This window comes from Buteo buteo, chromosome 26 (assembly GCF_964188355.1).
Source record: "Buteo buteo chromosome 26, bButBut1.hap1.1, whole genome shotgun sequence".
Lineage (NCBI taxonomy): Eukaryota > Metazoa > Chordata > Aves > Accipitriformes > Accipitridae > Buteo > Buteo buteo.
The window spans coordinates 1,548,005-1,575,430 of NC_134196.1; the positions used below are offsets into that span (position 1 = coordinate 1,548,005).

A 27,426-nucleotide genomic window follows, 5' to 3' on the forward strand; every position below is an offset into this window, starting at 1 on the left:
CCCACGGAGGGCAGCGGGGGAGCAGATGCCCACCTGCAGCCCGGGGAGGGAGGAGCCCACGCCGGAGCAGGGGGATGGATGCCCCCCAAGACGGCCGGGACTCCGTGGGAAAGCCCACGCTGGAGCAGGCTGTGCCTGAAGGACTGCAGCCCGCGGAAGGGACCCGCGCTGGAGCAGTTCGGGAAGAACTGTCTCCCTTGGGAGGGACCCCACAAGGGAGCAGGGACCGAGTGCGGAGTCCTCCTCCCCCTGAGGAGGAAGGAGCGGCAGAGACAAGGTGGGATGAACTGACCCCAGCCCCATTCCCTGTCCCCCTGCACCACTGGAGGGGAGGAGGTGGAGAATTCAGGAGTGAAGTTAAGCCTGGGAAGAAGGGAAGAGGGGAAGGTGGTTTAAAATTTGGTTTTACTTTTCAGTATCCTTGTTTAAATTCGACTGTTAGTAAATTACATTGGTATTGTGGGTTTTTTTAGCCCAAGTTGAGTCTGTCTTTTCCCCATGACCATCACTGGTAAGTGATCCCTCCTTGTCCCTGTCTCGACGCAGGAGCGTTTCTTTATATTTTCTCCTCCCCATCCCACCAGGGCCGGGGGGAAGAGTGAGCAAGCAGCTGCCTGGTGTTTTGTTGCCAGCTGGGCTGAAACCACAACAGGGTGTTTTGGGCTCTCAGGAGCACATTGATGCCATACCCACAGACTACGCTTCCACTTCTGTCTCACCAAAATAGGTTTCACGGCCAGGAATTCAGCCCAGGATCTGCCCAGCAAACAGCACTGCCCAATTGCTTGTTCACATAGGAAGGAGTTATCTTGTTAAGAGACAAAATCAGGAAAAAAAAAACCCAGAAGGGAAACTGAAGAGGGTGGGAACAAGACTTTTCCTATCAATTTCCTTCTCTGTTCCTCTCCCTTGTCATGTTTTAAGAAATAAATAAAACCTCAGTACAATTTCCCCTCTCTCCAAGGAGATTTTTGTTCAAAAAAACCCAAAACATTTGGGACACAGAGTTTTTGCTGTTCCTTGGATCTGAACGAGGCTTTAAAACCAAAAGTGGGATTTTTTGCTACATAAGATTAGAGATTGACACCTGCTTTCACTGCAAACTGAAATGACGCACATTTTAGATATAAAAATCTTTTGCCAAACATGTCCAGAAAGGTGCTGATTTTGAAGTGTCATAACAGAAAGCTAGCATTTTCAATAAAAAAAAAGACACAGTAGTTTTTCATACAGAGAAAACTGTCAAAACAAGCATTTTATACAACTGGTATTTAAAAAATGATTTACTTGACAAAATTGAAAAGTTTCCTTGGGGTAAGGTTTTCCTTTTTTGTGTGTGCAAAATTAAGCTTTCTACCACAAAAATTTGATCCCCAAACCTTGGCAGACTTGGCCAAGTTCCTTCAGCAGGGAGGAGCACAGCCAGGTCTTCCTCAAAAGTCATCTCAAGCTCGCAGGAGACTGAACCCCCCAGAAGAAAGAAGCGTTAAGGGCAGGAAGCCCAACTCTACCGTCAGTTTCCCTGCGAACCCCTCAGCCTTTGCCTCAGGTCCTTCCCACCTTGGACCGGCACGGCAGAGCCAAGTCAGGGTTCTGCAGAGCCACGCTCAGCTTCACCCCAGGACGGCACCAAGAAGCACCGGTTCCATTTGTTTGCCAAACAAGGAAGGAGAAGGAAGATACCTACACAAGAAACAAACCTCACAAGCTATCATCGCACACGTTCTCGCCACGCAACTCAGAGGTTCCTGTCGGAGCCACCATCTACCCAACCTTCCTCCACCAAAGCAGCACCTGAGGTGCTGCCCTCCCCGTTTCCCCCCGCAGACCCCAGAGGAACTCCAGCTCTCTCCACGCTAGGGAAGGGGGTCTCCAGCTCTCTGAGACCCTCACCTCCCTACAGCAAAGCTAAAGCTCCAAGAGGTTTAGTTCTCATGTTTTATGCAACGTCAAATGCAATATCCAATTATGCAATACATTACGTATCACATTTCTATTTGTTTTTTTATTTCAGTTATATACATGCAACATCTAACAGAAAGGTAGGCCCTGGAACTGGACTGCCGGCACTGACAGAAGAGGTTGCAGACCCTCTCTGAAGATCTGGGCAAGGTTAATGCTGAGACCTGTAACATTCAAAGGCTAAAGCCATAAAACTCCAAAAAGGTATTTGTGGTGATCTTGGAAAGAATGGCCACCCTCTGCCAGTACAAGCTTTCCAGACCACCACCTTAAGTGTTGCTGTGCTGGTAGGAAGAGGAGAGAGCTCAGCAAGTCCCAATCTCTCTCTAAGCATCTCTGAAATGAAGAGGTATTTGTCAAGTTTCTAAGCCTGAGGACTGGGGCAAAGAAATAGTAATCTAGCAACGTTTCACGAAAGAAAGCAACCGTAACTGTGCAATGACCGTATCCCACTGAAGGACTCCGCCTCACCTGTGTTGCAGGAGATGGGCTCCTCCTGACCACCACAGGTCTGGCAGATCACTCCTCCATCGGCTTTAGGTTAACAGGGACTTTTCTATACTGTTTTCCTCTACAGTGACACCACCTCTGCTCAGATGACTTCCACACCTAGTATCACTGCATCAGACCACTCTAAACCAGTGCTTTTCATCAGCAAAACCGGTAACAAATCTGTTGCTCCCAGCATCACCCAACTCACCTCAAACCTCCACCAGGCAGCAGTTCAGACTCCTGCATCCCCGCGAGTCGGTCTAGCTCCCTGTACTTGTACGGCAAGAACTTCATTTGGCCGTTTCCATCTCAGGAGCCTTCACTCTGCCACATAAACATAACAGCAGTAAGCCTAGGGCAAAGGCAAACCCCAGAAAGAAGGGAAGATGAAGATATCGCTCATATACAGTGCTCTCACGCGTAGATCAGAGCATACGGAGGCGACGCCATTTCCTAGAGTGTAACCCAAAGCTTTGACAATACTTCACTTTTTTCCTCTTTAGGAGCTTTGTTTACAGTCACAGACATAAACAGAAGAGCACCCAAGAGCTGCTTCCATCAGTGGAACGTCCCAAAGTAGGGGAAAAGAGATGCTGGAATGTGGGCAAAGAGGAAGGAGCACAACAGTTACTACATCCACATTGAGCTCAAACAGATGATAATAAATCAGTGAAGAGGGAAGCACTGCTATAGTTGGCCATACAGCCACACACCGCTGGAAGACGTAAAGCAACAGCTACTCTTGATGCATGGAATCACGTCAAATGGCACTTCACTTTATTTGCTCTGTGCGTGCCAAAAATTCATCTCACTGGCAGCTGGACTGGAGGAGAGTTCCCTCCCCTCCAGAAGCTACGAGTACCTACAACCCCTTCAAGCAGGGCTGGTGACAGCTCCAGTGGCCTCACCCTTCAGGCACTGTGCCACCTCTCAGTCTTTCCTGACACACCTCAGCTCTGAGCAGTAAGTTTTTATTCCAGCACCACAGTTTTCCTCAGAGGGAATTAGTCCCAGGCAAAACCAGCACCTGCCACGCAGTGGATTTACATGTGCTGGAGACCAACACCAAACCTAAGCTCCTCTGCAACTTAGTGCAACTTCCACGCAGCCCGAGGAGAGGGACAAACAAGAAGCACCCAAGTAACTGTTCCACAATCTTTTCAAGTGTATTTTTCTAAGCTCCCTTGCAAGGATGAAGAAGGACATGGGTGCATGACCCCTCCTCTCCCCAGACGAAAAAAAAAGGTGTTCAAGCCAATCATGCAGCATGGCCAGCTCTACCAAACTGTACAAAACCCCAGACCAAAACAGAACAAAGCCACAAAGCCAAAAAACCCAAAACCACCACCAAAACCAACCCCAAACCAAAATCAAACCACACCCCACAGGAAAACCCAAACACACTGCATTTTCCCTAAAATCCAACATCTTGAATGCCTATGATTAAACAAGCATCTCAGGGAAAAAAAAAAAAAAATTTGGACAACAGAGTCTGTGATGGAAGAGAAGGAAAACAGAAGTTTGGAGTTCAGGAACTAGAATACAAACTCAGCTTCATGATTAAACACTGTCATGGAAGTTAGCAATACTGTTTTAAGTATGGTTAGAGCAGCCCTGTCAAGACACTGAATTTATAAGGGCACATACCTGCTCACACTTGACTTACAAGTAGGAAATGGAAGTTATAAAAAGAAGGAAAAAGAATTTATGCAATAGCTCTTCCTTATCTAGAAGGTGACATTATACTCCTTGCTGTAATCCAGAGAAACATCATTCCCTTAACAAAAACAAGGCAGGAATCCTTAGTATCGGTCCAGCACTGCTGACCCCAAATTATTATGTGCGAATTGAGACTTCTTTGAAAATGCAACACAACTTCTTGTGCCAACATGTTCATGGCTAACAACTCCCTTCCCTCAACACACATTCATATCCATTTTGGAGGAGGAGTCTGGTCCACCCTCTTTCTCCAATTCCATCTCCACCAGACACCATCTACCAAATGTGTTGCTAGTCCTGGGTCACCAGCCTTTTAGTCAAGCACTGTTCTTCGCTTAATGCAAGGAAGAGCTGCAAGTGTCCACACAATATACAAAACAACAACAGACCATGCACTGAGATGATCACAGGGACAAAGGAGACACATGGATGCTCTCCTTTCAATAAAGGTTCCTGTGCAGAATTTCTTATCACAGGAAGAGTGCATCAACAACAAAAACCTCAGGAGAAACTAATTGAGCTCCACACAGTTGAACAGAGTGAAACGCCAGGTTGCTTCCCCACTGGGGGGCTGCAGGAATCAACATCAGACAACAGACAAAACTAGGCTAAAAGAGGCAGAATCCGCACCCCCACACATCAACCTGAACGCTGATACATTTTAATGTTATAACACCAATGTCACCATAAAGAGAAAAATCATTCTAATTGCAAACCTTTTCCTGAAGGCTAAGAGTTTGTCAGTAGGCTGCCCACACAAGCTGTTGTACGGCAGCAGGGAATAAGCGCTCTCCTGAGCGGCCAAAGCCTATTTTCTAGTGGTAACAGACCACAGGCACAGGTTTCCCTGAGCACATCCTGAACCGCAACAGAGACAAATGAAGAGCCGAAGGCGGCAGCAGCTTCAGGAATTGCTGTGGTACCTCGGAAGCAGCTACAACTGCTTTGGGAGGTCTGCTTATTTTCAGGCTCAGGAAGGGCACCCTTCTAAAACAGAAACGTTAAAGGTTGAATAATGTCTGTCTCCAAGACCTGGGGAAGGAGAGACAAAAAAAAAAAACAACCCAAACCCAACACAAAAAAAGCCCCATTGCATTTTCACCAGCACCTCCAGCAGACTGTTCCCACGGGGTTGCATCCCCAGGGGCAGCAGCAGGCGCTGCCACAGCAGAGGACAGTCCCAGCAAGCAGCACTTCTCCTCCCACCACCAGTGGGGGACTGTGCAGGGGCTGACCGGGTGACAAAACCAGTTTGCTTTGTGGGGGAGTGCTGGCATCAAAGGGTGCGCACGTTCTCCCAAGTAACCAGGGCACAGGACTATCTGCAGCAACAACGCCTGTCCAGAAACAGTACATACAGTTCCTTAACGCAGACAGTAAATACAGCACTTATCAGCAACAGAGACAAGAGAAGAGCAAAAGCAGGCAATCGTCAACAAAGATGTTTTACAAAGCAGGATATCTGGAGTCGCTTTATGCAGATTCAGTGCCTGGTTCCTCTGTCCGGCGATGGATTCAGGACTTGCTCCCACTCCCTGGACCGTGACCGGGCTGTCCTGTCCTGCTCCTGTGAGGTGCCCACAGTTCGGCGATGTGAACTCCCTTCCTCGCCCCTGCCAGCAGCAAACCTTTTAGCAGGGCAGCCAGCCTGAACTATACAGCTCACACCTGTGAGAAATCCTTCTGCACAGGCATCTCTAGGATTTCAGGCTCTCTGCCACCCTCATGAGCTGCATCAACCCAGAACCCCAAATCAGAAGGCTGCTAGTTTTAAATACCTCTGGCTGGAAGTGTGAGAGCTTGTTGGAGGCCTTCTGTATGTTAAAAGCTCTTCATTCCCTGTTGTGCAGTGACAGTATTTTACACCTTTGAGCGAGGATGCTGACAAACAGGGAGTTGTAACTAGAATTCTCTGCCACACCTTCAGACACATTATTGCATGCTACCTGTCCCAAGTGCCATGGCATTTAATGCAGAAAGTATAAACAAGTTTTTCATGCTTCAGATTTAAAAGGATACCACGAATAAAGGTTAAAGACAGACAGCCTCTAGCTATTGCCATGAATAAAGACAACAGAATCACTTTAAAAATTTGAAGTGTCTATGCTTTTTCCACCCTTAAATACAGAAGTCACTGTGCAAAGCACTATTTCCATGAAAAAGTAGCTCCGGTTTACATGAACAGGAAAAAAAAATGCAATGACATACAGTTCTACCAGATGCAGTAATTAAAAATCCAAGTTTAAAAAAAAACAAGAAGCAAACACGAAGTCATCATCAAGTTTTCTGTTTTATTTAAGATTTTAGTTTTAATTCTGAAGAAAGAGGTACATTTCCTTGGTTTTAGTTTTAGCGTCAGGTTATAACCATGTTTATTTATCTGTTTCTTTTTTCCTGTCTTTTCAATACTGCACAAACGTCCAGAAACTACAGGGTTAAGTAAAAGCTGCAGGCAGAGGAGGTCAGAGGTTGCTCCTGATGGTGATCATGTGGCCCCAATGCAGTGCTATCCCAGAGTGCCCTAATCAGGTGAATCTTTGTTTTTTTTTAAAAAAAAGAAAGAGAGACTGACAGAGGAGACAGAAAGACTGAAGTAAATATCACTCGTGTTTCAGCTGCTTATAATTATATTATGTATACGCTAGGTATTAAATCTGTGAATACTTTTAAAACATTAAAGTTTACTTTAAATCTAAAGCCAAAATTAAAAGAAAAATCTTATTCTCCCCTCTTTAAACCACTCTTTAGCAACATGCCAGTTACTCGTAGCTCTAAGTGTTTTGTCTTTCAACACACTTCATGTCAAACTCTGACACAATGAAATCCCCTTCTCAAAAAAAAAATCCAACATAGCAATTTCTCTGTGTAGTGCCACACTGAATGCAAAATAAATGCTAGGCCACTGCTTGCCCCACATGTTCAGTAACTTCATTTAAATTAAATACCTTTTTCATGTTTCTGCATTTGATTCTGCATTGCATTTTTCCCCTACTGCAGATTGACACTTTTCCACTAGGCAGAAATACTCATGTGCAAAAGACATAAGACAGTAATATTCTCCTTAAGCATTGAGACTGCAATTTGATTTTCCTCTCTCTCTCTCTTTTTTTTCCATAGAATGGTTAGAAAATATTTCAAACAGTGTATTTCAAACACTGGCTCAGCAGAAACTTAACGAAAAGATACGGTCATGACCCTGTGATGGCATTGCATTTGGGGGGGAGGTTTGATCAGGAACTGGATTCTTCAGAAAGAAAGATATGACAGGGAACAGTAGGTGGGCATGGGGAGGAGTCAGGGTGGGACACTTCCTGCATTTCTAACGTTTTGGGTTTTATTTTTCTTTTTTTTCTTTTTCCTCCTTTCCTAATGACGATCCAGCGCTGAGCTCTGTAGTAGATCTGTGGGGGTTTTACTGGGGGGTCTGAAGGCTGTCTGAAAGCCTGGAGGTGGGGAATGGAAGCTGGTGGGGTTTGAAGGAGGAGAGTAGGGATTCCAACTGGCTCTGTGCAGAGGGATCTGTGTGCCGAAGGGGTTACTGTGGTGCGTCTGTGATGGCGCTGCACTGGGGCCGTCCACTTCTGTGAGGGCCTGAAGAGATTTTAGCCAATGTGGAGGATTGTCATCTTGAAGGGTGTCTAAACTGTTTCCTGTGGAGGCTGGGATACCTATGAAGAGAAGAAAAAAAACAGGGATACAGACAAGTCAGAGCAGAAGCAATGAGCTGAGCATGAAGGAGGTCAATTTAACCTAACAAAAAGCAACAGTGAGAAAACATGATTAGTTTGTACAGAGAATGCATTTTACATTATTATATAATATAGAATTATATAGAATTACCCTGCCCGCAAAACATTTAACATAAAATCCAGGTAGGAGAAAGCTCCCCCTCCGAGCACTTCTTCATAAACCACACATTTTTCTATCAAACATCCTGCACAAGGACTGCATCCCTGTTGACATGACCTTACCACACCAAACTACCAGTACACTGCATGCTTCACCTCCTACTCTGCCTACTTGAATCATGCTTCAGCCTCTCTAACAGGGAAACACAACCAGACAGCCTTATAAAAGAGAGCTTTATAAACAAGTGGAGTACGTCCCTTTTTAAATAACAAAGTCCAGTGAATGCCTTCCGTGCCTCAGGACCAGCGGCGCACATACCGGACATGCCATCCAGCAGAAGGGACACCTACGTCGACCCTATAGATAAGCGCTGATCCGCCTGACTGCCTGCAGAGGTCCCGGGCATGCATTGCAAAGGCCTAAGTGACACTGTTATACCTAGCGGTTCCACAAAAATTCCTGGACCCTTGAGGTTTTGTGGATGGAAGCTGGAAGAGACCACCGCATACTGACTTTTTCTTTTTTTCCAGATGTAAATCAGTTTGTGCCAAATACCCATTTGATGGTTTGCCAGCGGAGCTGAAGGAGTGAGAAACGGTTACCTGTGATGATTGCGGGGTCCATCCAGCTGCCAGGGCTGTCCCAATTCAGGCTGTCGGTGGTGGCAGTGTTGGACGTTGGTACACTGTGGTTGGCGTTGGAGGGGGAAGAAGCATTGGGCAGTCCACCAAAGTTGATGTTAATGTTCGGTAGAAGTGCCCTTAGCCCGTCCTGCCATTCCTTCATATTTAAACTCTCTACAGAACTGCTGTTGTCTGGGAGATTTACCAACAAAAAAAAAATGAAAGATAAAAAAAATAAAAAGCTGAAGTTAGAAACAGATGTCCTTCTTTGGTGGGGTATGGGATTTTGTTTTTACTTTAAGCTAAGCATTTAATACTTTCCCTGTCCAAAAACTAGGGTCAATGTTTATATGATTGATGAATTACTCAGAGGGGCTGGCAGGTTTTAAACCAAGTGTAAGGGAGTGGGAGAAAGATTTAACTCCTCCCCCAATTAATATTTCCCCATTTTTTTCAGTTCAGACTTGAACAATCAGGGGCACAGTGGCTCTCCCTCTATTACTAATAGGGGAAAACCTACCAGATCCTTTATGAGAATACCTCTGTTGCAAGCTAGATAACCCAATTTGGCTGCTTTATTAGTGGGCAGCAGGCTCAAAAGGGTTGTTTTCTTTTAAGTATATTAAAATGAAGAAAGGCTAGGTAGGGCTTTGCAATAGAAACCGAACATGAGGAACCAGGGAGGCGGAGGAGTATCACAGAAGTTGTTTGTTTTGTTATAGCTCGCTCATTCACAGCCCTACAGATGTTCTTCCGAAGGAAATGGTAATTAAGTTCTCATGAAGTTGGAGGGAGTGCAATTTCCTCTTGCAGTTGAAGAACAGTAGTGAAAATTCTTTAGAGACCTTTCAGAATAATTCCCGACACAGCAACATCCTCAAAACTTTGGTTAGAAGCAAACCAGCTGGACACCAAAACAGTCGAGTCTCAACTATTTGCCTAAGTGTTTCAAGGCATGTATTGAAAAAAGAACAACAGGATAATGTGGCTATTAGCCTTACAGCAAATGATCCCTGAACACAAACGTTAAACCATGCCATCTAGAACAGACTGTCAGGTTCTACAATCCATCTCCTGCTTTAGGTATCTCAAAGCAAAAGAAACTAGACACGAGCATCCCAGTACTCTTATCAGCCAACACAGAAAGTCATACTTAACTTGTGGTCAAATATATTTGAAAAGGAAATGTTGGGAAGTACATTAGGGCAGTATGCTCTTTTTGACAAAAACCTAGAACACAACATTTTTTTTAAACCATCTCTGCCTGTCCTAATTGAAGGACAGACCTTGATGTCAATCAGAAGTGTTATAGTGAGATACTTACATAATACTGCTACTTCAACAACAATGGAAGAGATTTAAGTCTTCATGGAAAATTACAGGATATCAATAACTTGCAACTCTATGTTGCAGAGTGAAGAATTGCTATCAAAACCTGCCTCGGCAATTTTTGTAAATCCGAATGCTTGGAAAGAACTGATGTCTCAAGTAATTACCTTTTTGTAACTAGAAGGGGAAAAAAAAGCAAGTTCTTGAAATCCTGTGTGTTCATGCAGAAATTTCCTTCCCCAGACCAGAGTTTTTTTTGAACAAACTTTATATAAGATTATGCTTCTATACAAAATTACAGCAAGCAACTTCAATCACAATTCCACAGCAAGTCATACCTCAGTCCATGTCACCAACATCTTCAAAACAAATTACTATGCAAATCTGCTATATCCACTCTGCCTATGATGACTGTTGGAGCAATGCATTCATTTGTAACCCTACGCGTGCCTAACACGGCTGTTCTAGCACAAGCATCCATCTGCATGCATAAATGCCCCCACATAGCAGGACAGCAGCTGATACCTAGAACATCCATGGCCGGAGCAATACTGTGCACAGAGCCTGGACAGGGATAACAGCAGATGTAAAACTTGTACTACAAAAATCATCCTCTGTGCCTGGACAAGTTTGCAGAATATATTTGACCACAGGCTCTGGAAGGTTGACAGTTGACTGCTGTTATCCCCACTTGCTGACTGAGGCTGGGGAATCACTCCTCCTCAGAGGTTACAGCATGAGGTACCTCCATGGGGAAGACAGACAATTCCTAAGCATTCCCAAAAACAAAAGACAGGTCAAAAATCAGGTAGTGGAAATAAACCCCAAAGTCTGCCCGCTACCACCTGCGTCGTGTTACATCTAAAGATTAAAAATTTAAGTGCTACAGGAGAAAAAAATAGCAGTAACAGAACTGCAGTTCTGCCTCAAGCAAATAACCTAAGATCAGGTTTTTAGTAACACCTTAGTACACAGATACAATCAAGCCTCCAGACATAAGTGTGACTGTATCCACACACTGTGTGCAGCAATGTGCTCTGTGGGGCCTGGTGTACAGGTCACTTGGGGAAAAAAAAAAAAGCAGGCTTATGAGCATTTAGCATTGAGCCATAGTGCATACAACTGGCTTTCAATTCTACTTTTATTTCTCCAACTGCAAATCAAATCTACTTTCTGTTCCCTTCCGAGTTCCCACTTTTTTCTTTGCAGTACTAATGCACCCAATAAACAGTTTAAGAGTTTGGTGCAATACATTTTTCATTCAAACCTATGATCGAGGGGTTAAAAAATAAATAAATCAAAATTTTAAAAAGTATTACAAATATCCTTGATAGATATGTGCTCACCATCCTCTTGAACATCCATAAGCCTATTTGAGACAAGTTCCAAGTTCATTTTTTTGAGCAAAAGTAGCCAGCTCACTGTCACAGAAGTAACAGTGCAACAGATTCTGCATGGTCCGCCATTAGTTTCCACTTTATTTTCTCACCACTGCTTCCAACAGCTTGTGCAAAGAAACGCAGCTCGGTTTAATTACTTGCTTCTACTACAAGGCAAAAAGCACACACAAGATGCTCACTAGGACCACGCATGAGTGAACTCACTCATCGTAATACCTGTAAGCTGGGGATCTGCAAGCTCACAATGATCTTAATCATGGACATTATAACTCCCGACATGCCCTCAAAGCTCATGTCCAAGAAAATAAATGTGTAGTAAACTGCACCTGCAACGTGTCATTGAGGAAGTCTAATGAAGACGAAGGCAGCAAGATGTCATAAGGAATGGGATAGGAAAATAAATGTAGTAGGGCATTAGGCCACCTTGGACTAAGAAAATATGTATATTTTTGTCATGTTATTCTCTGTTTAAAAAAAGACATAATACAGCATACATAAGAGTCCAGAAAGATAACAAGCAGTTGAGATACAAGATTTTAATGGAATGGAAAAGGCTGGCACTGTTTGGTGAGGAGACATTAATCTGTGAGGCAGGCATAGTGCACCATTGCTGTGTACCCTCTCTAACACAGAACAAAAGAAAATAAGGAGAAACTGAGGAAGACTGTACTTTATCTCAACTGTCAGTATAAAATCTGCTTGGAATCACAGAAGTTAAGAGATGAAAGGCCTAAAACGATTCAGTACCTATAAAAATGGTTTTACATCCTAGCAATAAGGAAGTTCATTTATTAAAATCTTGTGCTACTGGGTACAAAAGTGACAGAGAATTCCAGAAGATTTATTGTTTTTCCCAGACAGCTTGGTTTGTGGGGCTGAAAGGCAAGCTGTGACAAAAACATTGCCCTCTGACACCAAAGGAAAAGCAAGCAACCCATTGCTAGGGTGTCTGTAACAGGGTTTTCCAGCATGGCTAATAAATACACAAAGTAAAAAAATAAAATAAAAAAACAACCATGACCAAAGTTTCACAACAGCTTTGCCAGACTCCCAGCCTCCAAGAAGAAATGCTGCAATTAAATTATTCTTGTAATATGGAACCTGGTAAGGGATTAAAATGCATTAAGGTGTTAAAGTAGATGGGATCAATAGAGAATGCAATGCTCTACAACACTCTCTGCACTGCCCTCCAAGGCTTCAGTTACTGGCTATGATAGGTAAAACATCCAGTTAGAAAAACTCCTGATGCAACCCAAGTGAGCTATCTCCAGGCACCAAACAGCAATACCCAAACCAAACAATTAAATCAGTATGTCTTTGCTGGAGTCTGACAAGTTTTAAAGAGCCTCAGTGAAAATGCAAGTCCACCCCAGGGGCAGGAGTTACATCCACCAGAAAATAAGTATCTTCAGAAGAAATTACCACTTAACCCTCAGCTAGTTTGTCCTTTTTGTTAATAAAGTTTATGCTTCACCATAAAGCTAGTACCATAGTTAAAAATGAGAAAAGGTTAACTCTCAGTTCATACAGATCTATTAAAAAGGGCATTTGCCTATTATCTTTCCCTACTTCTAAAATTAATTGGTTGAAGGGAGTAATTTTTTTTACTAGCTAGCAGACTTCTCAGTTGGACATCATAACCTAGGGGCATAAGAACCAAAACACCACTGTTTCTGTCTCTCAAGGAGTAGAACACTGTCTCCTTCCATAGCCTCATCCTAATTTAAAGCAGTATGTCCACAGACAGTGGGGAAAACACAGGAAAACAAGTTAAAACCCAATTGACTGCAATGAAAAGTTTTTACACATGGAGATAAATCGGAGAGTCCTACCCCCATGCCCCAACTTTGTATCCAAGAGGAGAGAATAACCTGGTCAAGCATCACTGAAAGGACTGCTATTCACATGAAAAATAGGCTCAAATACACATCCTGAACTCTAGTCTTACCGTGATGTGCATTCCATAATCCTATCTGGTCTAGTGGAAACTTGTGTTTACAGAGGTGAACAGATCCCACAGTTCCAGCACTGAACTTTTTCATGTGTCTGAGGTAGTATGCCAACATGAAATAAAAGCACTTGTATGTAAAATTCTCAAAGCTATCCACTGTCTTAAAAGTGAACAAAGGGAAGAAGAAAAAACCCCAACCTTCATCACAAATTTGTCTACCCAATTTAAATAAAAGATAAAGTTAGCTTAAAATAGAATATGATTGAGAAGCCTGAACATTCATATGTATAAAAGCTGATCATTTAATGAATTTCTAAATAAACTCATTGCCCCATCATGACATCTTACCAGACAGTCTGGTAGCATTACTTCAATATCCTCTACCTGCAATGCCTTAACATTATTCCTTCAAACCATGCAAAGCAGCGTGTCTGGGGCAGAGACAGCAAAGAGGACAATGGCCAAGCCAGAGACGCTGTTCTGTTGTATATAATCAATACTTTAGAAGATGTTTACTCAAGCATCAGCTGCATTGACATGGGCTGTTCTGTGACTTCATAAATTCTGACAAGTGACACCACAATGTGCATCCAAAGATGCTTCAGATTTGGCTGCACCACGTTTGTGATGCTGACACATTTAATCTTTTATATTGAGGGTAATGGGATAGCATGTCTCACAGTTTACTTGGCGGGAAACAAGCCCACTAAAACGAATGTCCTACAGAGACTAGACCATTTCAAATTATTGCCCCAGTTCTGACACAAGTCTATGGTCAAATCCATATCAAAATTGACACAGTACAGGCTTAAAGATGACTAACAGCAAAGATCACAAGACCATCACATTAAGTAAGTGTAAAGCAAGTATATTTCTTTGCTCTGTCAAAATTATATTCCAAGCTATTATATGATTTTGTACTAATTATGTAAAACCATTTAATATCTTCATGCCAAGAGTCCTAAATATTCTAGTCCTGCTGAAAAGCAAGCAGTCCTGCAAGTCTAGGTTGCAATTCTTTACGTCTTCTTTAAAAACCCATCAGTATGTAATGTATGTGACCAAAGCACACAACAGTGCTACAGAAAAGCTTCAAATAAGTAAAAGAAATTCAGAGGAAAACTATCAATGAGAGAAAAATAAACTTATTAGCAATGTCATGTACCTGACTGCACAGAGTAGCAACAAAAGAAGTGACTATCAAGGTGTACTCGGTAATAGAATGGCTATTGCAATGACCTCTTTGTAAGAAGGCCCTCGTGAAACCTTCAAGGACACTGTACAGTAACAGTTAGTTTTGAAGCCTTGGCAAGACAAACAGAGTGACAAAGTTGGGCCTGGGGTTGGGGGGGGGGGAAAGGGGGGGGGGACGGACGGACGGACAGGAAAGACTACCAGAACAAGTTCACCAGGAGTCTTTCAACTTGATTAGAAACAAATGGGGCCACCAGAAAAGCATACCCTTTGCCGTGACATCCCTGTTAGTCCCATCCTGCGCTTTGTGCTACCATTTTCACAGATAACCAGATAATCTGTGCTTTCCATGAAACAGCCTGTTACCCTATTCCAAGAAGTGACTGGAGCTTCTCTATTTTCAGCTCAAGATTACTTTCCCCTATTGGTACTTCTATTTTGCAAAAAGTTGTCCCAATATTTCACTCAGAGGGGAAGAGAAGGAGAGGATGATCTGCCACATCCTAAAATAAAATTATGCCCATCACATTACATAAACTCAAAAGCCTTTCATCCAAAGCTTATATACTTAACCATCAACAAAACAGCTATGACAAAAACTGTACCTATGTCACTTTAATATGAATAATAAGCTTGTTTGCTCATGGATATTTTTACCTGGGATTTTACTCATGGTTTTAACTCTTACAGTCTGAAGGACTTCACTCTTACTTCATTGATTCTGTGTACCTACAATTTCTAGGAATTCCACAATGCTTAAACCAAATGACGGAGTTTCACCCATTCATGGAGGCCTGAGAACATCACTGGCAGATTAAAGAAGATTGAATCTGTCCACATTTAAATAGCAGTGCTGTCCATCAGGAATACAAGTAGCCACTTCATACTAGGGAGGTATCAAATGACAGGAGCACTAGAAGATAAAGCTGTTTGAACGGAACATTTAAAAGCTTCACTGACGATCTCTACACGGGAAGCAACTTGGCAATCCACAAAAACAGCTTTCTAAGTGTCATTCCACAGTGCGGATTTCAAATGAAAGTCTTATGGTCACAAGCTCTAAGAGCTGGGGAAACAGAAGACGTGTACATACATACACATATAAATGTACATACACCTACAAAATTGGCTTCCATAGTTGAGACACACGTCTGCACTCAGCTTTAAAAAAATGCAAGCAAAGCAGCTTTTATCTTGATTCCACATTGATTTCCATGGTTATATTAATTCCACATGGACCCAATTTAAAAGATAGCCATGTAAATTAAAAAAAGCACTATTTTTAAATTTAAAAATAAGTGCAACTTAATGTGCCAGTAAGCCAACCTATCAAGTAGAAGAGGAATACATATGAATTCTAAAGTATAGACTTCAAAGGGGAAAGTAAGTTTTTCTAAATAATTTTCCTTTTTGATGAGGATCTGACAGTATAACTTTTAAGCTTTCTGTGACTAAGTGTTAAGAGTCAGAAAATTTAATTTATTTTCAGAGGAAATCCCTTCTACAACATCAGTGAGGGGACAGCTCATCTTAGATATTCAATAGGAAGATTCATATTTGCTTGTATGTACAGTGTCAGAATTTTATTAGGTTTGAGAAAAGCAATTTTACATTAAGTATTCTGGAGAGTTCTTATGATTGACTCATACTTACCATGGCTCAAGAGACAAAATCTAATACATAACTATAGCAGCCAGCCACCCAATTTTAAGCTATAAGTAAATTTCGAACCGAGATTCTAACTTGCTTTGAAAACATGCTTGACTTTGTATCAGATGTTTCCACATTATCCCACCATTTTTTATTACTGACTTTTTAATTGTTTATTGCTAAAAACACATAGTGGTCAACTGCAGGACTTCAATCAAATTGGGGCCCACTGTTCTGCATACAAAAAAGACAATATATTCTGTAATGCTTTCACCTTAGTCAATAAATAACCTCTTTCTTCATGTGAGCTAACTAGACACTTCTCATCCAAAAAAAGGACCCCATAAGAAAATAGGCAGTTCTCGCCACTGATAACCTTAATTATTAACAAACCTAAACTAAGCACACAAAGACTTAAGATACTGAAATGAAGGAAAGAGATACTTGAATCCTGCATACAAAACAGTTTGATTAAAAAGCTCAGAAGGACATGCAATTCCATTAATCTGAGAAAAAGTTCATTTTAACCTAAGTATACCTGCTGCTTACTCTTAGATCCTGCATCAGGGTTCAATCTCACCAGGTTACCCTGTCAATAAAAAAAACCAAACCACTTTGACCTCAAATGAAAATCCTGTGTGTACAAATGTATTTGTGGGTACATGCATAGATATAATGCATAAATAGAAACAAAATATATGGAATTTGCCCTATGGCCAATGCAATCAATAACTAGAATTGGCAAAGAAAAATCAGATCTTCAAAGCTACATTAATAATTAGCAAGAGCTTATCTAGTTATGAAGGTTCTAGATTCCAGGAGTACCCAGCCAATCCTCTGACCAAAGCTGCGAGACCAGCATTACCACAGTGAATGCATACTCTGAGAAATGATAAACTCATCTTTAATTTTTCCACATGTGTAACAAATAAGGCTGATGTTTATTTGTAGATACTTCAATCATTCCGTGGGAAGATCAGATAAACTGCAAGAAAGCTGAGAAGAAAAACAAACCTTCCATGACATGAAGTTTATTCTGATTACTAAATGCTGTCTTCCAATAGAGGTGACCCACTTTTTAAATACAGGTTGTTGGTTTTTTTTTTAAATAATTCCTTTGGGAAAAAGCTGAAGTTCAAATAAGGCTGTGATGTAGAAGGAACCAAGAGATGGCAAAGCATGGAAAAGAGTAGATTTCCCCACCCTCCCCCTCCCCAAATTGTGACTTGGCATTGCTGGGAGAAGAAACACTTTTTGTAAAGCTGCTCTTTCAATTGCTGTTATCCCTTCAGGATATTTCATTTACACTCCTCTCCCAATACAATTTTTAAAAAGATTATGCGTGCCTTTTCTCAATGGTTCTTCAAGTTGGTGCATTTCAAAATGTGTTTACACAGAAAGCCTATGAACTGTCTGTGCTTTTTGCTAAAATTCCTCAGTCATAATTGATATTTTGCAAGACAGACTTGACTCAGAAGGAGCCAAAGTTTCAGGTCCATGCCTGAGGCACAGCCTCTCGTTAGACACTGCTATTAGCAGGTGGCACTGCCAAGTGTACTAATTTCCAGCCTTTGAAGGGAAAATGCCAGGTTTTTTAACATCACTAAGACAATTACATCTTTTAACTCATGCTAGTGGTTTACTGTATATTTTGAAGTGCCAGTTTGTATTTTAGAAAAGCATCCAAGAGAACACAGCACCCCAAGGCTAAGCATCTGCCTGCTGGAGGAGGGAGACAGATGCTACACCAGCCAACGGAGCTGCCTCTTACACTACTGCAGACCTGTCCCAAGATCTTACGGGTTACCTATGAAAGGTAACAGCCTTCCTAACTTCTGCTGAACCAGCCCTAAAGAGGAAAGGGAAAGCTTGTTCTGTAAGTAATAAATGCAGTCTTCCATCCCTACAACACAGGCAAAGGCCCAACATTTAGTACAGCTGAAGCTCATTTGGTGATACTACTGGAGATACCAACAGCCAGAAAATTTCATGTGAAATACCTCCTGTGTGCTTGTTTCCTCCTGTTCCTGGGGAAGAGTTACCCAAAAAGCTGTCAGGACTGACAGTCCAGAATGCAAATTGGGTCAGCCACTCAGGCCACCTATTTCAGCCAATACCTCATTTATTTCAAGTCTAGTAACATTGATGTGATTAGTCATTCCTGTGATGTATGGCAGCCAAGAGAAGTTAGAGGTTTTGGGGTGTGGTTTGTTATTTCTTTTTTAAACACTTTTTTCTTTATATTTTTTGTCACATTTTCTTCTTCCGAAATAAAATTACACATTTAAAAATACGCATCTTGCTACTCAAAAAAGCAGGATGCCTGTCTTTCACTGCCATCCCTAATAATCTTACAATCAAAGATTTTTAAGAAATTTTAAGAGCTTAAAATTAAGCTCCCAGACATGAGGGCACAGTTATTTATATATTGAGCTTTATTTGGAACAGTATCTCCTATACAATCATAAGAAAAAAATCCACAGGCTTTTAAAAACAGTTGCAATATTAGCACCAAAAAGGTACTGGGAGGGAAGGGCAGGCGGGCAAGATGAGATTTTGGAACAGATGGAAAAGTAGCAGGACTTAAAGGACAGGTGCTGTGGATGAAGTTCTCTCAGAGATCGTGACAAGATAACACTAAGGAAGGCAGGCCTTAGTAGTAAATGTAGAAAGCATATGGGAGTTAAGGGACAAGACATCAGAGATAGGACAAGGAATATCCATAGCAGATTTCGAACAGTATGACTTCAATCTTGACACTGATTTAATATTTTGGAAATTAATAAAAAAATCCCATTTCATTTACTTTATTTTAAACCTAGCAGCACCACCCTGAGTGCATTAAAAAACCAGCCAAAGAAAACCAACAATAAAACACCCTCCAGAGCAATGGAAGCAAGCAAACCAGAAGTTTACTTTCAAACTGAATTTGTTCCACATTGTGCTGAACACTTCACCTCTTCACCAGTGAAATAGAAAATTAGTTATGACGCAGGAAATAAAAGGAGAATTAATTTCAGGGGGGGAATACACACAGGCATAAAGCACCTCCTAAAGAAGGGGGGTGGAGGCCCGAGAACCTCCATGGAAAGAAACGGGATGCAGCAGGCATAAGGACTGATGAGAACAACAAAATATTCAGTGGCAAAGGCTGCACTAAGAACAGTCATCTTTACTGAGGAAACAGGACACACAGGGCCTATGCAAGGGGTCAGTAAAAGCAATACTGGAAACAACTGAGGGTTGTTTACAAACAGTACTTTTCATTTTTCAATTTCAAAGCAGTATTCAGGCCTTTATTTTCAAATGAGTGACCTTGGCATCAGGGTAACAAATACACTTCTGAGAGGAGCTGCCACATGTGGCACCTACAACTAATAGCTGTATCAGCCAAGATTTTAATCAGATTTCCTTTTTTCTATATTTATACCTAATCAGAGAAAGAATTTAGCTATAGGAAGCCATAGAGCTAACCAGGGGCACAGAAAAGACGACCTTCAGCTGCCATGCTTTCTGCTCAGCTGCTGTCGGAAAGCCAAACATCAAGCAAGACCATCAAGTGAGCAAGCAGTCTTTAAAGGATTAGGACAGAAAATTAATGGACTAATGCATCTCTTACTGTTAAGAGTAAGGCCATCAATACTTAAAACTGGCATTAAGCCTTTCACATATTGTCAGGTCAAGAGGAAAGTGTAGCAAAATGCTCTTTCAACCACTGCATCCAAATAAAGGGATGTGAGGCAGCACTGTTTAAGTCACATTGCCGTTGCTAGGGTATGGGATTAAATGCATTTTGTACATAGCATTTGGAGAATTTTAAGTTTTACAGCATGCTGAATTCAACAGTCATACCACACGGGCCAGACCCTCTTGTAAAAAGGCACAGTAGCAGAAGCAGAACCCCCACTACAAAACTCCATAGCAAACTACTATCCTGAGACCACAGAAAAGTGACAGCTGCTGTGCTGTGAATTAAATTTTTTTGGTTCCATGACTGTATAAAACAAGCCTTTTTCTTTGTTCAGGAGACAGAATCAACCCAGAGAGAGGAGACAAAGTCAAAAGGACAAAAGTCAAATAAGAAATGTGTGTCCCAAATGGAAATGAGGTTATGTTTTGAGAAGATATCAAGTCAGACAAGGACTCTTAGTATTAAAGGCAGAGCATGTCAACGCTAATTCTGGTATCTCACTCTTCTTTGTGGTCTAAATAAAGTCTTTTAAACAACATGATCATAGCCAACATATAGGTATCTTCCCTTGTTTTACTAAAACGTTGTCCAAAAGGCAGTATTAGGCAAGAAAGGATTTGATGTTCAAGACAAGTTCAATAGCTGGGGGCACAGAAGACAGAAAATTTAAAGTGGAAGAAGATGCAACACTAAGTTGTTCAAATATGGAAGAGCTCAGGACTTAAAAATAAGTGGTAGTAAGTTGAACCTTCTTAAGATAACCTTCACTGCTTTACCTTTCCTGCTATCAGCTACTGCTTCACAAAAACCTAAATGCAGGCAAGACTCAAAAATGTGCATGCTAATCAGTGTCTTGATAAGGCATGCAACACCACTACCACAAAGGCTGCTGGATGGCACCCAAACTTAATAGAACTGTCTACCTATTTATTGTCTCAACCTTATCTTTAAATATACATAATTCCATCAATTAGGCTGTGCACATTCAAGAGATATAAGCCGCAACATCAAAACAAAAAGGTCTTGAGAAAACAAAATTTTGATTTGTCAATTATATTCAGCTACAAAGACTTATGGCACTGAAGCCACCTGTTTTGAAGTTTCAGGAACAGTTCACACAAGTCTACCACAATCTCCACATCAATGGGCTTTATGGCTAAAATAGCTTGATGGATTTTACAATGGTTATCTGCAAGGACAACAGGTAAAACTTTTTTCTTCCCCTACCCTAAACGGGGTTTAATTCTCCATGCTTCCTATCTGGCTCTGTGGCCACTCGACTATTTCCTCTATCTTCGATTTCTAATATATGCACGATACACATAAATTGCCGGTCTGTGTTCAAGAACCGTTTGGACAATGCTCCAAGATGTATGGTTTAATTTTTAGGCTGCCCTGTGTGGAGTCAGGAGTTGGACTTGATAATCCTTGTGGGTCCCTTCCAGCTCAATGGCTTTCAATGATTTAAGTGGGAAGAACATACACACAATAGTGCATAGCATTAGTTTGAAATTTGAACTCTTCCAATACTGTCTCATTATTAATGAATTGATAAGTTCTTACAATTAAGTTTTTTCTCATTTGGAATTATGTTCAGGACACTTATGAAATTAATAAATGAAATAAAAGCCAGTGTTTCAAAATGTCAGGTACTTCATCTTGCAATAGAACTGACAGAAAGGAAGACTAAACATTTATAACTTTTTCCTCATACTTTTAACTGTGTGAATTTGTTCTTAGACTTCTTCTATGTAATAAAATCAATTACTACCAACCACTCAGTAAACTCAAGAAATAAAACTATGTATTTCTACTTTCCCATTATTAATATGCATGCATCTCATTTTATAAGCATCTGTCTCAAAACACACTGTTAATGAGACCTACTTTACACTATGATCCAGTATCTATTATTTTACAACACACCATCAGGCAGTAGGGTAGCAAAGATGATAGTGTATTAGCTATCGAATTACAGAGTTTCCCGTTACCCTGAAGTAACATGAAAATAAAGGCACCCACCCACCCACATTGCTAGCAGTGGATCTTTCCTTTGGACTTATCTGCAGAATAAAGGATAGCCGCTGTCCTATATTCTTAGGATAGCTTGCACACAATCTAGGGTAAGGTTGCTTTTAGCAACAATCATGCTGTCCATGAATAAGAAGTCACTTAACTTTTCTCCTGAAGCACAGTTACACAGTTATTACACAGTAAATCATCTAATCCATCCCACACCAGAGAACAGCAACAAGCCTAAATTGTCCCTTATAATGAGAGCATGTAACATCTGCTATGGGTTTGCAAAATCATACGGTGGAGGGAGAAAAAAATGCTAGTTTGGGAATCAGTCAATCAAAAAGTTCATTTAAATATGGGTTGGGGACAAATGTATGCCTGATGAATATGACACATTTCAAGGATATGCTTAATAAAATTATGAAGTCAATCGTGTCATTTCACTGGAAACTGTAGAATGAGTTGAACAAACACTATTTCCTCTATGAAACAGGCTACTAAATTCCATACAGAAATCATTTTAAAATGAGAGCTTAAGAAAAAAAAAAATGTAGGTAGTACCTGTGTCCTCCATTTAAATCTGGTGCATGTCACAAAACAGCCCTAGCTGGAGCTGTAGGGTTATGAATACAGCACAGCTCTGATTCTTGACTAAAAGGAAGCTTCAGAACATTACATTTAACATGTCACACGTGAGCATTTAAAATTCATGTGAATACTAGTGCCTACCTAAAGCAGAAGCAGCAGCAGTTTAAGAGATAGTTTTCTTCATACAAGCTTCCAAACAACAAATACGCTTAGTGAAATCAATTAAAACTGGATTTAGAATGCCTAGAAAATAGTATACTAACTTCATACGAAGTTATAGAAGTTTAGATCTGCTTGTTTTCACGTAAATGAAATAGAAAACTTAAAAAGGGTTGATTAAATAGAGCAGGCAAACACAAAGAATAAATGAATGGTTTTTGTTTTGTTGGGTTTTTTTTGGTTTGTTTTTTTAAATGACTGGTCCAGTATTATCTGCTTTAGGAATTTACAGTCCTGTAAAAAATCGCGATCAAGGACCTTAGGAAACATGCAGAGACCCTCAACTGCTGTTGAAGTCACTAGAAGACAGAATGTGAAGTTTCACCTGCACTAGGTTTCTTTTGCTGTTACATCTGAAACAGCTGAGTTGACATTTTCCAAAACACCCCAATACAGACTAACAAAAGAGCTAACAAAAAGGAGCTTCAGGTATACTACAACTAATCTCTCCGTACTGCTAAACGGCTATTATGATACACACTGCCTTTCTAGCAGGTCAGTGAGAGTCTGTTACAAAGCACTGTAATAACATCCCATCGACATGATTTCTCTGTACTTGTACAGCACTTTCTTTCCCCAACCCCACCAGACAGCTGTATCTATGAAGCAAATGAGGAAACTAGGAAAATTCTGTAATTATATACCTGCTACTGATAGATTAAAAGCAGGCATAAAGAACAGTAATTACTCTTTCAAAAAGAATATAAAAGGAATTCGTTGAGAGACGTGTACACTAGATAGGAATTTGAAAAGACAGAATAATCAATAAATTGGAAACTATTAAGTCAGCACACAAAAAAAGAAGTATGAGTGTATCTCCCGACTTTCAAATTATTTGTACTTCTGAAGCAGTTAGATCACTAAAGAAAACCCTAGGCACTAAATACCATACAAATAATACAAATCCATAACCCAGCAAACAAAACCAGAGCTGAGACTTCAGCTGATTTCTGACAACAGGAAAAGAAAAAGGAGTAATCTGTGTTTGTGCAAATGGTTCTTTCTTCAAGATGTATCAAAGCTGACATGTAGATCAGCTGAGAAGTGTTTGCACTGCAGCAACTGCTGCTATCTAATTGTCAGCCAGGCAACTAACAATGTTTTCTATAACAAGAGATTAAGACCAACTCAAAGGAACTTTCCATAGAGACTACAGCAGATGTTTATTTTCTGTTTTTAGCACTGTATCTGCCAAAAATATTTTGAGATTAATTGGTTCTAGCAGTTGCATACAAAAAAAAAGAATATACTTAAATATCAACTCTGTTGCCTTAAAACATATGGGGGAAGTACATGGCATGGGCTGTGCATCAACCAACACCACACAACTGGCTCTTCAGTAATCATACCAAGGATCTATGGAGTCTTCTACAAACACAAACAGGTCCACTTTCAAACTGCCAAAGGCAATTAAAGTAATGCAATTTAAATAATACTTTTGCAAATCTACAATCAACCGGTACTACAAACAGAACTTTTTCAACACTACAGGATTTTTCTGGTCCCCCTAGTCCAGAAGATGGTCTTATTACCAGCCCCTTGAACTAGCAATTTTTAGAACACAGTGGTAAAGTTGAAACTTGATGTCCTGCAATATTCCGGGAAGTTCCATGTAGTTTAGGGGAAAGGGAGAAACAATTTGCAGTGCTATAAATGCGGCATGTCAAAAATAATTTGGTTTTGTTTTGTTTTTTTCGTAAACACTTCAGTGTAACCCGTATCAGTCATTTTCGTCTAAAAACTTTGCCACTGCCAGTATAAAGAGTTTTGAACTACTTGCATTTTTAGTCTGGACCAAGTGTTTATACTATGAATCAGCCTAAGGACCCTACAGCAGTACTGTAGCTTCAACAAGCCTTCAAAGAGGAAAAAGCACAGGGAAGTAACAGCCAAAATTAGCTCTTGTACTAAAGCATCAAAAACACACTGACTTTTTCCAGGTCACTTTCTTACAGTATAGCTAGTACCCCTCAAAACCCATTAAAAGAAAACAACATTGGCAACACCTCAAGAAGCAGTTTTCTCCATCTCAAGGCTACAAAGAGCTTACAAAGACCTTCTACCTATAGTTCTTTATACACTTAATACAATTTTTTTCCTGCAAGAGCCTATCACTCCATTCAGGGCAGCCTGAACCGGCCTGACTACACATTTATTTTCCTCCAACATCACAACCCTCACAATGAGGATGAATCCTCTTACACACATTGCAAGCATCCATTCAGTGAAAGATTAGCATAATATTAAGGCCATCTGAAGTACAGAAATGAACAGCACTGAATGTTTTATTGTGCAGCCCTTTGGTTATGCGCAAGAGGGAACAACCCAGCCAAGACATCTGGCACAAATTACCATCATTACAATTTTTTGCACAATTTTAAGAACTCTGGTCAGCACCTGCATGTCGATGTGGAAGTCGCAACACGCTTCCAGGGCCTACTCTTAAGGAAAGCCAGTCTGGCAAGACTGAAGAACCAAAATACCAATCTGCTTTGGCACAAAATTAAGCGGGCACAGAATACTCCACCTTCCTTATAAAGCTCAGTATTACAAGGCTAAAGATCCAGATACATTTTTTTTTTAAAAAAAAAGGAAAGGGCCTATTTAAAACAATATTCCTCCCTCTGTTCATAAACCTAGTAAGACAGTCAAGAGATACCCCTCTACCACTTGCAGCTGGCTATTCCCTTTTCCTGTCCTGGCTCAGAGAAGCTGAAAGCATGAATTAAGTCATATTCACAGCTGTCCCGATTCACCTACCTGATATAGGGATCCCTCCCAGACCTGTGCTGTGTTGTGGTGGAAGATTCAAGTCCAAGAAATTACTATTTGAGGTGGGATTTGCTGTGTGGTTCAAGTGCATGATGCTATTGCGTGGGAAGGCCATCCAAGGATAGCGAGCTGCTTGGCCTGGAAAACTGAAGGAGTTGTAAACTGCTCGATGCTGTTGAAACTGTGGGAACCTCTGTGGCATGACTGGAAAGGTGCTACTGAGAGAGTTGGCATTTGTGGGTGCAGCAGGATGCAGGAATCCAGAGCCTGGCCCTTTGGCAGTTGTAGTGTGTGGGGTAGGGTTCTGAAGAGATGTGGGCGAGAGGGAAGGTTGGTCTTGGACTGACAGTTCCTTCTCAATCAGGTCTGCTAAGGCTTTGCGGGTGATGTCAAAGGGGTCAAACCCTAAGTCGTCCTCTTGCTGTTTGGAGGAACCAAACCCAAAAGCCGCTTGCCAGTCTGTGGAGGAGGATACTGGTATAGTTTCTGTCAGAGAGGAACAGGATTTAGAACAAGAATTAGTAACTATTTACCCATACAAAAATTTCAGCCTCAGTGTATCTGAATCTATGCTGCCAGTTGTCTTTCATCTAATACTTCTTTATACAATCCCCAGAAGACACCTTATTCATCAGCTTAGAATGCCATTTTCAGATCGAGCTGTCAGATTTCTACTTAAGGGGAAGTGGTAGCACTAGCAAATAGTATTTTTACTGCAGAATTGCTCTGTTCCTGAACTACAGAAAAACCCTGTCGAGTAAGTATTTTCAGCAATAGCACCAAGTAGAAAGAGACCAATAAACACTTGCTTAGAACCTTCTTTACACCCATATTACTTGACAGAAGAGTGACCAAGCAGAGTTTAAATAAGGTTGTTATTCAGTTCAGTATTTTGCTTTCAGTATTAATGCTGTGCTTCAGCTCTGCTGTGCAAGAAAAGGTGAGGAGGAAATGTTCCCTCTCAAAGGGGGAACCTCTGAGCAGTAGTTAAAAAAAAAACAAAACACCAAAACACAAACCCAAAAAAACCCCACAAAACCCCACTGTCTACCATTATGAAGAAAAATAAGCCAAATTCTTGAGTAGATGCCTTAACAAAAGGAAATAAGGAACTGCATTACAAGATATTGTTAAATATTTTGAGGCAGTGTTGCAAAAAAGGGTTATCAGAATTTCCCTGCATTTTCAATTACTACTTCATTTCATTATACTGTTTAAGTTCCTAATTCAGGTTCAGTGAATGCTGGGTCTAGTTTCAGTTCTTCCTCAAAACTGTGGTAATGCAAGCTGATTTGAGTACAAGGTCGTATCACTCACATCATTATCTCCCTCTGCTGGTAGGGAACCTGGTCTGCTGCTTGAAGTAGTTAAAATTAAGCTCAGTATCCTCTCTTAGAAAATAAATCTACATTTCTATTTTCACTCTAAAATCCATGACAATAGATAAACAGACTTGCTAGATCGACAAAAACTTGTCCTTTGTATTCTTATTTAAATAGCAACCATCCATTTTATATTGATTATAAAACAAACAAGATCTCTACTACCTGGAAATTGTCTCTCACTGCTACATAATCCTCACAAAATTGGTGCATATAGTACCTTAACAGCAGGTAATTTCCTTGGTAATAAATATTGTTTACAAACAGGATTATGGCATCCAGAAGTCAGATAAACATCAAAAGACGACTAATCACTAAGTAAACCATGTCCTAAAGTATTGTTTACATTATTACTGATATTGTTTCATTTAATTTTCTAACAACTCCCTCAGATTTATAATTTGTGAGCTCTTAAGTACTGTTAACGACTCCCAAGACTATATAAATACACCTAAAATGATGTTTCATTCATATGAAGTGGTATTTCATAGGAAAGTACCTGGAAAATACAGGTACCTTTCATTTGATGCAATTAACCATATTTTTATCTTTTCTGTATGTATATAATTTCACTGCACCTTCACAT

General features: G+C 40.8%; 2 protein-coding genes across 9 annotated transcripts in view; both read right to left on the minus strand.

Annotated features, from left to right (window-relative positions):
* The window catches only part of LOC142044864 (solute carrier family 23 member 1-like), a 39,546-nt gene extending 36,765 nt beyond the window's left edge, over positions 1 to 2,781 (minus strand). The window contains exon 1 of the mRNA XM_075057804.1: positions 2,663 to 2,781. The gene's annotated coding sequence lies outside the window, so the exon portion shown is untranslated. The remainder of the gene's footprint in view (positions 1 to 2,662) is intronic.
* A 3,663-nt stretch (positions 2,782 to 6,444) lies between these two features.
* Positions 6,445 to 27,426, minus strand: part of CNOT4 (CCR4-NOT transcription complex subunit 4) — an 85,256-nt gene continuing 64,274 nt past the window's right edge. For 5 of the 8 annotated variants that reach the window (XM_075058190.1, XM_075058192.1, XM_075058188.1 and 2 more), the window contains 3 exons: positions 25,447 to 25,944; positions 8,625 to 8,837; positions 6,445 to 7,841 (listed from right to left, as the gene is read on the minus strand). In XM_075058190.1, the coding sequence (XP_074914291.1) occupies positions 7,540 to 7,841; positions 8,625 to 8,837; positions 25,447 to 25,944 (1,013 nt within the window). In that variant the 3' untranslated portion in view covers positions 6,445 to 7,539. The remainder of the gene's footprint in view (positions 7,842 to 8,624; positions 8,838 to 25,446; positions 25,945 to 27,426) is intronic. The other 3 variants (XM_075058194.1, XM_075058195.1, XM_075058196.1) reach the window with 1 other exon arrangement.